General features: G+C 37.7%; 1 protein-coding gene across 1 annotated transcript in view; it reads right to left on the reverse strand.

Moving 5' to 3' along the window:
- Positions 1-2,345: 2,345 nt before the first annotated feature.
- The window catches only part of LOC131139379 (protein diaphanous homolog 3-like), a 90,577-nt gene continuing 78,249 nt past the window's right edge, over positions 2,346-14,673 (reverse strand). The window contains exon 30 of the mRNA XM_078795569.1: positions 2,346-3,570. Coding sequence (XP_078651695.1) covers positions 3,233-3,570 — 338 coding nt within the window. The 3' untranslated portion in view covers positions 2,346-3,232. The remainder of the gene's footprint in view (positions 3,571-14,673) is intronic.

Consider the following 14,673-nt stretch of genomic DNA (forward strand, 5'->3'; position numbering starts at 1 on the left):
GGAATGGGAAATATCCTGAATGGGCCCAGAGTATCAACCTTCAAAATTTACTTTGTTCTTACAGATTTACAAATTGCATAATTACCAGCATTATTTAATTGGATTCTTAATTGACTTATTCTTATAAGTAGTTTTTTTTTGTAAGTGTAACCTGTCTTAAATGGTTATCTTCAAAGAACATGTTATTTCATGTTGTTTTTCTCCGCTTTAACTTACACTGAATATGGCAGTATTGTTTTATTTTGCATAAACAGTGTTTATTTGTGAAATGCATCCCGTGGAATCACAGTCAAAGGATCATAATATGTTAATTCATTACACCAGATGAGACCTGGCAGTAGTTTGAGGGAAGAGTTGCTGCCAATATTGGTATCTGATATGAAATACTGGACAATATCGGTATATGCGATATTGGTAAAAAGCCAATATCCGACTCTGACTACAGTGGAACCTTGGTTAGCGTCATTAATACCTCCAGAAGGTCTATCTGAAAATGAAATTCATTCTAAACAATTTTTTTTTCCACAAGAAATAATGCATATTTAATTATTTTTGATCATAGCTGCAAAATAACCTAAAATATAGCCAAAGAAAGAAGGTAACATACACTATTGAATTCAGGAACTAACACTGCACAACACAAAGGTGGTGTCTGCCACATCGGGCTCTGTTTTCATAGACCAGGCGCAACGTATCCGTCCTGTGCCACGCCTAAGCCGAGTGTAATATTAAAGCTACGTTCACACCGACGCCGAATGTCGCGCTTTGAATCGGCGACGAATTCGGCGTCATTTTTCAAAAAATCTCACGATCTCCTCAGATATGTTTAAGCTCTGATAAGCTCTGATACGCTCTGATACGAAATTCGTTCCCGATTTAGGCGACAAATTATTTCCCGAATCGCTACGGCAACTCACGCTTTGATGCCGATTGATCAGGATTTGTTACGCTTTAAATCACACTTTGATGCGCTTTAATACTCATTGATAAGCTTTGGTGCGCTCTGATACGATTATCAAGCTCTCTTGTGCATTGATAGGCTCTGTTAAGCTCTGTTACGCAATGGAAAATTTCGAGATCCCGACTGCATCCCGCCTCTGATCCAGAGCATATTGTAGCGACCCTGACATATTCATGTTGACGTTGTGCTCTTGGGTGTCCGACTGTTCCGGGTGACTGTGAATGCACCAGGGGTGGGGACGTGTCTGGTGGAGGAAGTACTGTTGTTGTTGCTGGCGGTGGATGCAACGGCGTGGTTACGGCCGACAGTAGCCAGTATTATTGTTGTGCAATAAAAAGCTTGTCAACGAGTCGTGTAATTTCCATAGCGTCGGCAACGACGCTACAATATATAAAGATGCAGCAGATCCATTGATCCTTTGAACCAAGCTCTGTTAAGCTTTCCTACGCTTTGAGCAAAACTTTGATAAGCTTTGTGACGCTTTGATAAGCTTTCATACGCTCTCCCCGCTTTACGCAATTCATGACAGATCGCCTCAAATTTTTAAACAGCTTAAAAAATTTTGGCGCTCTTGCCGAATGTCCCGAATTGCTCAAACCTTTCTTACGCTGTATTACGGTCTTTACGCTTTCATTAAGCTTTGTTACGCTTTGCCGCCGCTTTGCTCGCCGATTTAATTCGCCATCGATTCGCCGTCGGTGTGAACGTAGCTTTAACAATCAAATGAACATTCTCATTGCCTTTAAATCTGTAGGGCTCACTGGACTGCGCATCAGAGAACACAATGCACATGATGTACCACGTACAGCACCTTGTGGGACACATGTCATCTGTTCCTGACAGTTACATTAAACACAGCAGCAAGCTAATCTACACATCGTGCTTGTGATCCACCTGCATTCCTGCATTGATGGTGTTACTTTCCTCCCTTCATCTAGAAATGTCGATAACAATCCTATTATTATTTATTAAAATGAAAAACTACGCCAAAAGAACTAGTCGTATAGCTGCAGATTATGGGAAAGGAGATATTTCAAGCAAGAATGAAGAGACAAAAAAATGCACATTCCCCACACTCCGATTTCAAAAACTAAAAAAAAAATATCCATGTGGGTGGGGGGTAATGTCCAGTTCAGCCCACAACCTAAAGTAGGCTTTGAGTTTTGACCCCCTGTGCGTTTCAGCTTGACAATCCTGGCATAACCCAAACAAACTGAATATGTTGGTTTTACATTAACAAAATGCTCATATTTTGTATTTCAGAATGCATTTCTTTCTAGAGTTCTCACATTATTAACAGAAGCCGTGAATGGAAAGCAGGCTTTCATTCACCGTGTTTGTGACCCGTCTTCTATTGTAGATTGTGGCATAAAAAAGACATCTGTTATACAGCCAACTATTTTATTAATATAAAAGCAGCAATACAACATCAGAGATGACTATGTAAATGACAAGAAGCGTCAGTCGGAATGTTGCAACCCAAAATAAACCTGTTTTTTGTTTGAATTCTGGATCATACTTTAAGACAAACTGTACTGTTTTCGTATAAATACTACAGCTTAGATCCACCAACATGTCGATGTCAAATAAACGTTTAATAACATCCCTTTAAAGTACTGTCATTTAGCAAGTACTAGTAATGTACAAAATACAATATAAGAAAAATATAACGTAAAGCTTGGGAAACAAAACAATCACTCCAAAATAAATGCTTTAGAATTTCAATGTTAAAGGTAAACAAATGGTGTTTGATGTAATTCACACTACTAGATACAACCCTTTCTGCATATATATATATACGTATATTTCTGAATATATTATAACTATACTAATTAACACTGTGCTGGGTGTTGGAGCCTTTTTCCCCAGGTGCACAGAGAAAGTGTAGTGATGTGTGAGTCAATAAGAATGTAAAGTAGTGTAGTGCTTCATATTTTGTATGATTTATGACTAAATCCTTGTGAAAACATACTGACTAATGTATGATGTCAAAATCTACCATATGCACAGCACAATATAATATAAGCAGGAATAAGAATCTGATTTTGGATTAGAATGTTCATCGTAATTTTATAGCGGTATTTATTGACACCAATTTTTGAGGTGGAGTGTTATTAGTTTTGTGTCCTAATTGTGTCCTACTTGCACTGTTTTTCTTAAACCGGTACACTTTCAAATACAGTATGCAAATTTGGTACAGCTTTAATACAAGTCTAATTCTATCAATGATTAGTCAAATGTGTACATTGCAATATACTGTACTATAATTGCTTACAAGGCCTTTAGTTTTGCTAGCAGAGCCTCTATATCGGACTCTGCAGTGGTGCCACTGACCGCAGCACCAGCGGAGCACGGCTGAGAGGCCCTTTGGTCAATTTCTGTTGGTTTAGGGACGACTTTCTCCAGTACCCTTTCTCTTTCTGGGCCCTTACTATGGCCTGGGGTGTTCCTGTACCTGTGTGCTGACTCTGAACACACCACAGCCTTGTCCCCAATGGCTGAAGCCACATGGCCGTCAGACTCCTTAGTGGGCGGTGCCTTCACCCCCGTTGAACATGCATTTACATTCTGACGAGAACGAGACCTTTGTATAGGTGCCTTCTTGTTTTCTGGGAGGGGAAAAAGAAAGAAAAGACACAAAGAAATGAGCATGACTGTGCAACCAAACGATGTGGAAAATTTTTATGCAACAAGCTTGTTAGATGAATGGAAGCAAAGGGAGTTAATAAAATTACAAGCACAGAAAACATGAAGTCAAAGTTGTCAGTCTATGGGAACTGCACAGGATGGAGCCACATGAATCACAGCAAAGAAGCGAGAGGCACTTAAGTAATGGGAAACAAAGTGAACGCACAAATGCATTTATTTTACACACCGTTCGTTAGGATAAAAACGCACAAACAAAACATGGAAGCACACAATGCCCTTACAATACACACACTCTGCAGCAGGCTCGTGGCTTAGAGCCAACCCATATGATGGAATGGATATGGCTGATCAACCATAACAGAAATTCAATAATATTGTATGTTGTCTTTTCTTAACCTTTCATTTTAATCTTACATGGCCTCCCCATACCAATGCACAAAGCCCAGCTTATCCTAACATCACTGATTTCACTATCACCATCCATTCTCCTCGTCTGGTTTTCTACTACAGTGGACTGCATCATCCTTCTTATTTACCCCAGTCCTCCCACTCTTTGCTACTGTCCTCTCTCCGCTGCCCCCTCCCTTCTGCTTTCTGACATACAACAGGCAGTCAGTGAAAGAAAGTGCTGGCCCAGATCAGACCTGTGTTCTGAATTATAATCCCTCTGAGTAGATCTTAGACTTCATCATCAGTATGTGCGTGCTGACAGGAGAGGGTGAATCCATATTCATATGACCTTGATAGTGAGACAGAAAATGTATAGTGCGAGCGCAGACACCACCGCACCATTCAGTTTCCTGAGCATGAGATGTCTGGCAAACAGGAGTCAAACACATCGGAGCAGAACAGAACGAGCCGCTCTGTCAGCCAATCGGTAATGAGTTTGGAGCGTGGCCAGTCAGTCATGACAGTGTGTTTTATGGGCAAGTTGACGAATGACAAGGAACGTCCCTGAACACAAACTCTGACAAATAAATAAGGATAAAGAGAGACGAGTGGGGAGAGAGGGAGAGACAAGACAAGATAAAGCGGGCTGCAAAATTAAGCAAAGTAAGCCATGTGTGGATAGTTTTGAGTTTCAACCACAAAAACCAACAAGACCGTAACGTTTTCAAAAGGATAGATTTGGACTGTGACTCAACATTTAAAAGTCAAGACTCATTCTGTCTTTTTGATCTGCCCTCATAACTGCTGTTCTGCTTGTCATCAACACATACAGTATTTCTCACATAACATATTCAGAGCCTGAATTAAAGTGAAAATTGCCATTAGTGGTATCAAATTACCATTTTTCAACTTTAAAAAGTATATACGTATATATATATATATATATATATATATATACGTATATATATATATATATATATATATATACGTATATATATATATATATATATATATATATATATATTGCATCTTGACAACATTTTAAATCAAATACCAGTCATGTATTTCAAGTTTGTCAAAGTAATCCCTCGTTTACCGTGGTTAATTGATTCCAGACCCAGCAGTGATAAGGGATTTTTCCCTGCAGTCCTTATTTATAAACTGAATATTTTCATAGTTAGGGCATAGAATACCTGTTTACAACCTTGTAAAAACTATTAGAACCCTCGAGACATGAACTAACACCCTTATAGTCACCTTTACATTCATATTAACCAATAAAGTAGGGATAATGACAGTAAACAAGCCATTTAAGAAATGAATAAGACTCATGCTTGTGTGTTGATAGAAATGTGTTCTCTAGGGGACCCAAAAGCCAGGGAGACAGGAAGTGATGTCAGAGGTTCAGAGTTGAGTTTCAGCTTGGGTTACGGCAGCATCGGTAGTCAGGGTTTATATTAGAGATTATTGTGCCTGTTGTTTAGATAACTAGATAAACAATAAAAGCCTGTTGTCTGGCAATCAAATCTCATCTGTGTGACTCATTGATTACAGTAAAATGAATGACCATTGTAGAATAGAATGTAGAATACATTTCTTCAATGATATTTAATGCACCTTTGTAATGGCTTATATTTGTGATTTTATTTAGGAATTTAGGCAAACCATATGCAACATTTGCTTGTCCTCTGGGAGGTGCATGAGATAAAATAACTGAGAACCACTGGTATACAGAATTCAAATATGAGTGATTATTTTATGCAAAAAGGAATTACCGCATATAACCATGAGCCTTAAAATGGTGATGATCAAAGTGTTTTCAGTTTAAGTTCCATCTCAAGTTACCTTTCGTTGACCTTGTTCACAAGTCATTTGAAGACCAATAGCTTCTCAGTGTATAGCTTTATGGAAGCTGTAAAGTCAGCCGAAAGATGTGAAGCATATGTGATCTCCAGGCTGCTAAATCAGTCCATGAGAAGACATTACAAGTCGAGTGGAATTTTGTGTCAGATAATTGCTTGTAGCAAAATTTGAGGGTGTTTAACTAGACTGACAGTGTTGGCATAAAATGTATTGAGGCATACCTCTCAATCAATAAGAATACTTCAATCATTTAGGGCTTCTCCTATCTCAGTTGGTAATTTGTCAAGGCACAGAAGAAGAGCAGGATATTTGGTAAGGCCCCTGATGATGTGCAAAGAGTTACACCTCTTAATCTCCTAAGGGCTGGACTTCACTTTATGTCTTAATTCTTAATTTCCCTAAAATATAAGGAGAATTGTATGCCTCCAACTTTGTGGGGGAAGGCCCTTTTCAGTTTGTTTGCAAACTTGAAATAATTTGGTGTAAAAGAACTTGAGAGTCTTAACCCAATGAAACACATTTGTGATGAACTGCAACACAGATCGGACCATCTTGTCTGCGCTCAGAAATGTTGTGGATGAATAAACAATCATTCCCATAGACATAGTCCAACATCTTGTTGAAAGTCTTCCCAAAAGAGTGGTTATACTTTACTAACTTAAATACACAAGGAGACAAAAAAACTCTGACATGTGTCAAAAAGAAATCATTTTCGCTGAAATGCCAGCAGCTCAATTGCAACGACCTCCATTTTGGGGTCACTGATATCCATCTACATTCAGCATTATATGGCTGCATGTCCTGTAAATAACCGGCTGTGAGCTTTAATAATTGCCTTTGGCTTTGAGAGGTTCAGGTCAAATCTGATAGCATCATCAGTTTTGTAAACTTTCAGATGAATACACCATCAATAAGTGTGTTGGCTTTTTACTTTTGATTTTGGCTGACCAAGGAGGAAGCGATTAGCAATTTAACTTTTCATACATTTTTTTTTATTTGACACAGTACAGAAACGGTCTGACCATCACAATAGCAAGTCAAACACTGTACAATAACAATACACATTATGCATATTTATCCGGCTATACTTGGTGGACTGGCAGCAAAACAGGTCCAGCTATTTATTGTTGGACATTGACTAGGCCGTTTCATTACATCGCCTGTATATTATAAAACCCACAAGAGTATTACTTTTTTTTTTTTGATGGATGTATACCTGTATATCTGTTATGTGCATTATGTGTATAGCTAAGTTTGGCCAATAGCTGATTTTTTTTTTTTTTTTTACAGTACAACATATTACAAGAAAACAAACAAAAATTAATTGTATGAGAATGAAGTAGAAATATAAAAATAAAATTGTAATATTAATATAAAATATGTATTACCACAAACATGTTACGAGCATAATATTGTAATACAATGACAAAATTTTTGTCATAATTCAATATTTTTTGCAATATTATCAACAGAATAAAGTTGCAATTTTTGGATAATTAGGTAAGGCAAAAGTTGTGACTCAGGAGAATAAAGTCAAAGTATTATAGGAATTAAGCCACCGTGTTAGAAAAAAAAGCATTGGAGAAAAAAATAATAATGCGCTTTTCACTTAGCCCAAAGTTGAGAGGAAGGCTGATTTTTTTTTCTTTTTAAGACCATTTGAAAAATTGCAAGAACATTTTGCACTGTTGTTTAGACACACCTGGTCAAGGCCAAAGGACCATGGTACTGTGGTCTAGGACATTAGGTAATTGTTAAGGACCTGATTCGTGATGAATTTCAGTACACTTCCCCTCTTTTGGCATGATTGGGACATGCAATGATTGGTGGTCCAAGGCAAGGCACAATTGGCAAAAGGCATAGCTGGGTTGTAGGATGACTCTAATATGATTGCTTCTTACAAGTTCTAAATCATCTCTCATACTGATAAAGTATGTGGAAAAGTAAACGATTACAGAAAAATGACAGATTATGTTCCAAAAACCTTAAAAATAAGGTTCACAATCCTCATATGACACATTTGTAAAAATGTAAACAGCACAGACATACATATTTTTTCTTCAATCTGCAAATAGCTACAGGGTGAAATTCACATTTTTTCCTCTCATCAGATCATTTGGTCCATTTGCATTTGCCACTTCAAACACGATGCAGATGAGCCTTTCCTCTCATCACTCTCTCTCTCCCCCCAACTTTCCACTCTTATGAAGTTCGCAGTATTTGATCACTTTAGGAAGAGAGTTGTCAGACAAAAATATGCAGTTCTCCGAGTGAAATGACAACTAGTTGAAGTTAGCGGGATCAAATGTACATTTAGAGACATGGTACAGTACATACACACCACAGACCATGACTGGTGTGTAGGTGGTGTTAAAGTTCTATAATTTTCAACTGTCAGTGAGATGCGAATATGTACATGCTGAGTCCTGACTGGTGACTGGATGAGTAAGCAAAGAAAGCAAGCCAAATAATGGTAGAGCTGGTGTTTGGGTGAGAGAAATTGGCTGCATGTTGACAAGACAGTTAAGTTTGCAGATATTATTTTGGCTTCGTGCCAATAAAGAGATTCTTGATCGACCACATAAAAAAAAAAATTATACATAAAAATTACCGTCTATTGAGAGTAGTGTATGAGAATGAAAGGCTAGTTGACCACAAATGGTTTTTTTTTCTTTTTTGTATTATTTGCTAAAACAAACAAATATCTAAAAGGACATTGAAGGTGACATAATGTATTTGTTTTATATGAAAGTGACAGTAAAAATTGCAAGTTTTCTATTGTACCATGAAACAAGGACCTGAGTTTACCATTTGTGTGGGATTAAAACAGTTGGAAGAATGTATTTTCCATTATCATTTGCTAAGCTATTAACTCATCTTATTAACTTCAGTACTGGCCATTTTGACTGATTTGACTCAAGGTACACAGAATATTGTGTTCTATGGCTATAAAAACATGGAACCTCCCAAAAGAAAGATTAGACTCTTGTCTTTTATCTGAAAAAAAAAATTTCTACCCTTTTCTGTTATTTTTTCCTCTAGAGGCAAAATAAATAAATAAATACGTCTTTGGGTTTTTGACTTCCATCACTCCCATCCGGACAGGCCTGGTGGGTCGCCTGGAGGCACCGATTAAGGTGCAGGGTACTGTCTGGATTATGAGTTCTGATGTTGTTCTGCTTGCTTAAGTAGGGTCTTACTTCTTTCTCAGAGAATGTTTGATTGATACAGTAAATGCAATGTTTGTTCCATGTGCACTGCACCGGTTCTCATCAAAGGCAAGACATCGGGACAATGATTATCAGGAGCTGATATTATTGGACATCTCCAGTATTGACATTTTGTTCTATAATGGAACTTAAAAAAAAAAAATGTAAACATAAAACTTTGCCACATGAAGACTTTTCTCGATTGCAGTGTTTGTCAACATTTTTGACTTGCAAACTCCCATTCCCACCATTATTCATTGTTGATTTGTTTTTGACTGAGCCACTAGATATCCCACTTCATATGAAGGTTCAAGGGCTTTAGCAACGGCAGTAGCATATTCTATCACCACTGTTTTTTTACTTCTTAGTTCTTGCGTACCACACAGTTATTTGCTAAACGGTCATTAAACATAGGTATGTTTTAGTGATGTTCTGGCACACAAGCCTTTGTGTGCCAGAACATCAAGGCAAATGACACAGAGGGTTTTAATGTTGTCCTTGGTCGTGCATGTAAATAATTTAGTGCTACAGACACACAGTACATACGTGTCGCATTAAAGCTGATCAGAACTGGAAGGAGATGGTCTTCCTCCCAAAAACAATATGGGAACTCTGGAGAATGAGGGCTGTGCTGTATGTCTGTCAAGTCTTGTGGCCCTCAGTAAAGTCAAACCACTGTGAGCTGCAGTGAAGCATGACATTGCATTTGTACGCTTTGGTGCATTAAACAATGCCTCTAAAGTGAACCTGATTTCCCGCCACAAGTACTGCTGCCCTAGCCGGTACTTATCAAAATTGTGTGGAATTAAAAAAAAAAAAAAAAAAAAAAAAAAAAAAATATATATATATATATATATATATATATATATATATATATATGTGTGTGTGTGTGTATAAATGTTTCAAAAAAATCTAATATATTTGTTCAGTGGAACATGGCTTCTGAGTGTGATGTAAATGGCAATGCATTGTGTATTACTGCCAGGGTTTGTTCAAGGATGCAGACTTATCGTCATTGATTGGTTCACACATTCTCCTTTTATGGGAGGCCATGTTTCTACCCTACACAGTGTAGCATAGAAAATAACATTATTGTGTCTTAAAAATCCAATGGCTCCACTAATTACTCTACTATTGAAACTGCAGTAAATAACTATAATGATAATGATTACCCTGACCTGAGTGCTTTGAAAGAATAAAAAAAGTACTACTATCATTATCACTCATTATTACTACCATTGAGGTAACATCTCAAGTATATAGTGACCTACTGACTTTTGCAAAAGACATCTTCATTATATAGTAAAAAAAAAACAAAAAAAAAAAACCCAAACACACAGCAGACAAATATAGTAAGCTAATAAATATCTGCAGGCCATCACTTGTATCAGGATTTTCAAGTGACTCAAAGAATTAATTTAAAACTATTACATTAAAACAATTTGCCATAATTGCCATGTAATCCAATAATAAAAAAATATATATTTATTATGTAGCAGAAAGCGTGTATATACATATCCAATGGCAATTTTTGTCAATGCTTCAGAGGAGCACCATAATCACAAGAACCAAAGCAGACATAATTTCTACACACATTAAAAACACACGACAAAACGAAAGAGCTGTGCAAAGTGGACATTGGAACACCATTATGAATGAAATATTCAAGATTACACACTCTTGATGCACAAAATAATCAGAAAACGGCTTCATATAATACACATAGAGCAATGAATAACTTCATGATCTGTCTCGTCTCTGCTTTGTGCTCTGTTCCCCTTGTGCAGTGTTCGGATTCGAATTTGTGAGTGTTAGACGCTAATTGTTTTTCATTTTCATTCACATACTCCCTTATGACAACTGGTGTATACCTGGGGGTACACATACCCCACTTTGGGGACCTGGGCTCTAGTGTATTGGAGGCATAAATCATTCAGCCCAGCATTGATTTAGAGATGATTTTCACATGAAATGTGAAAACTGGAGAGACTTAAGTATGTTTGGAATCTGAGTGTGTTAATGCATTTAAACGTAATGGGTATAAACCTTGGAAACAAAGACAATACTGATCTATTACTTGTTCAGACAAATACAAAACGTGTTTAACTAAACTGAATTAACTAACTACACTGATGCAAAAATTTACTTTTAGGTACAGTATATTAGTAAGATGAGGGTAATTTTAAAAAAAAATCTTATTTGGCCTATACGATGCACTTATTTTCTCAGGTAATGTATCATACAACATACTGTATTTAGACAAATGATCATAACAGTGTTTAAGCAGCCATATCTCAAATTAAACGCACAATATACAATTATACCCTCCTTTTCAACCGAAAAGTGGCCTCTATCTTTATGTGTTCACTCTCAAGTTCTCTTTTTGTCATTGTTTTTACCACCAGATGAGTGGTTGTGTTTGACAGATCTCAACATGCAAGGACAGTCCTGCCAAACAGACTTATGAATTCCAAACGGCCTCGAGTCATGCTCTATATTTCATTGAAGTTGAATATTTAAAAAGATCAACCCACTCAAAGCCCTATAAAACCTATCGTTCTGGGGCCTTGTGTCCTAAAAATAAAATCGCATCTGCCATATCGCATTACAGACAGCCACATCGGGCCTTATCTCCTCAGCATTTCACTCTCTGTTCCCCTCTCTTTCTGACAAAACCCATCTGGTAACCAGCCTGTCTCCATCAACACAGAGTTTGCACTCACTCTCTGTCAAACAACTTTGGACTTCTTCCGTCTCATTTGTTTTCCCTTCCCTTCTTTGCTTTCAGGGACTCACAGTTTGTTTTCATTTATTGGTGGTACTGTAACGCTCTGGTAATTCTCTCACAACCTTGGAGCCATCCTTCAACCTTGTCTCTTAACAAACCACCTAGTAGAAGATATCATTCTTGATTTTTTTTAAAGTAAATTGAAAAAAAGAGAAAAATATGAGGAATAATGTTAATGCAGAGCAATAGTCAGTTTAAACAGCCATGCACCGCTGTCTGCTTCTGACACATCAAATTGACACAGAAAAGGCAATTTGCTGTGCTCACAAATCCGCCAAAGTCCATTACAATCTCCACAAACCATTATCTTTCATTCATGCAAGACGCATGCCTGTGAATATTCAAATTTGTCCTGGAGCCTCATCTATACGGATTGCATATGCACAAAACAGGGCCGAAAGGTTGTGTATGCCGTTTTTCCATGCAAAGTTTGCCATCTATAAAACACCACCTGAGTATGTGTGAAATAGGTGTGTCCCAAAGACGTGCACTGTTAGCTCATACTAAATAATTTTTTCGTGTTATAATGCACAGAAAAGTGAAATAAATGTGTTCATGATTCACAAAAAGTGCAGTTCCCCTTTAAATGGTGATGTCATATGTTACAAATAAACATGCAATGGAAGCAAATGAATGTTTATCCATCATTGCATGGAAACATCACACCGTTTTTGCTGCTTTACATGACACTGACAGATATCTGTCAATCAAATCTAATATAGTATATTGTATGTGCTTGTCAATACATAGTGACTGATAGTTGTGGTATCAGTCAGCCAAAGTATCATTGTGAGAACAGTCTTTTGAGTAGAATCACTCTGGTTAGTAGTATTATATTCAGTTGTGGTCATAGAGGCACCTCAAAGCCAAATGTTATTTGTTAGAGGCTAAATCATTGAATCTCTTAGGTAATGATGAAAGGATGATAGGTGGTGTCGTTGACCTCCCCCTCCGTTCAAGATGGTTTCTCAACCTTGCTGTAGATAGCCCCCATCTCTCCACTTTCTAACCATTGGCCTTGTGATGTAATATAAAATACGCAACACAATTGAGTCCTCACAATTGAGGACGGATTTAAAATGTGAATCTTTTATGCACACTTCCACCCATTCATTTTCAATGCCGCTGTCTTTGGGCAAGAGGCAGGGTACACCTTGGTCGCAGGGCACATATAGACAAACAATCATTTACACTCACATTTATAGATATGGAAAATTTGGAGTCACCGATTAACCTAACATGTTTTTCAATTGTGCGAGGAAACCGGCGTATCCAGAGAAAAAAACATCTATGCACGGGGAGAACATGCAAACTCTACACAGAGATGCCCAAGTGCAGAATTTAATCTGATTCTTCTTGATCTCCTGACTGTGTGGCCTACATGCTAGCCACTCAGTCACTGTGCGTTACGCACACTTGACTGCAGATAAAATATCTGATCAATAAACATGACAAGCACATGCCGAAGCCTGAGGGCAGGAGCATGTGTTCGCATTTACCAGGCTTTGGCTTGCCAAAATGCGAGCAAATCAAGATGTATCAGAATAAAAACTAAGATACAAGGGACGTGGCAGTCCAAGATTCCTCAGTAACTCAGGGCATGTCACATAAATAAATTCATATTGCGGATTATACTGCGGATGACCGATGTAAAGAAACTGCACAGCAACTGAGACCTACAATGCTGTTTTTAGTTGCTCTCAGACTCAGGTATAAATTGACAAATGGGGATAGATAGATTTCCACTCAATGCATAGTAAGTAATGCATAGTAAGGGAAAACCTTTGCTGCTTTGTCTTATAGACCAGTTATGCCCACTTTTGTGTAGATCCAGAGTTCAGCAAAGTTGTCTCAAAAACACCTAAGAGTTCACTGTCATCACTGTAACATGCATGGCTGTGTCCCAATGAAACACTCAAGAGGACCACTGACATCTGCAAAAAGTGAGGAGATTAGAAAGTTGGAAAGTAAGTCAAGTGCCAGGGTGGCATGGCTAAGCTTTGTTCCTGTCCTGGGGCTTCTCCTTACTCTAGCCCTTGTACAGGCTCAGCAATTAAAACTACATGCATCACTGGCCTGTGCAATCCTCTGAAGAACATATAATACAATATAAACACAAGAGACACACATACACGGACATCTCCATTCTGTACAATGTGTGTGAGACATTTTCCATATTGCTTACGCATTTTGAACGAACGGCCAGTCAGATTTGTTCCATTCAATGACCTTTTAATCGATGCAGTACACAAATGATGTGTAAAAAAAGGGAGGTTGTATACATCACGACTGTCAGGAACACATTAACCCGATCACCTCAAAGGGTATGGAGCTGTGCAAAGAGCGCTGTAGTTCATCAAGCACAAGACCTCAAGATAGCAAGACAAATATCACAAAACCAAGGACATTGGTGATAGTAGAGAAGATATATTTTAATCAATAGAATGCTGAAGATGTGTGTGTGTGTGATCTCCAGAGGGGAAGAAACAATCAATATTTGATTGGGCAGCTCACTTTCGCAACCAGTTGACAGCACACACCCAAGAAATCCCTTTCCAGTTAAGGGGAAAACAGAAGTCACAACCTTTGTGGGTATTGGTTTAGTTTAAAGATAAAGTAGATGTACGTATATGTGGAACACAAAGATGACTATTTTAGTTCACTATTTTCCATTCATTCACCAAGTAGTATTTTTGCATATACTATACTGAAAATAGTTCCAAGTCCCTCAGTTTTTGCATGTTTAATGTGAGTGCCGACTTGTCCCACTTGTCTCCCATGCTGTACAGACAGACGACTATACTGTATTTTTC

This window comes from Doryrhamphus excisus, linkage group LG13 (assembly GCF_037039965.1).
Source record: "Doryrhamphus excisus strain RoL-2023G ecotype Guam linkage group LG13, RoL_Dexc_Guam_v1.1, whole genome shotgun sequence".
NCBI classification, from domain to species: Eukaryota; Metazoa; Chordata; class Actinopteri; order Syngnathiformes; family Syngnathidae; genus Doryrhamphus; species Doryrhamphus excisus.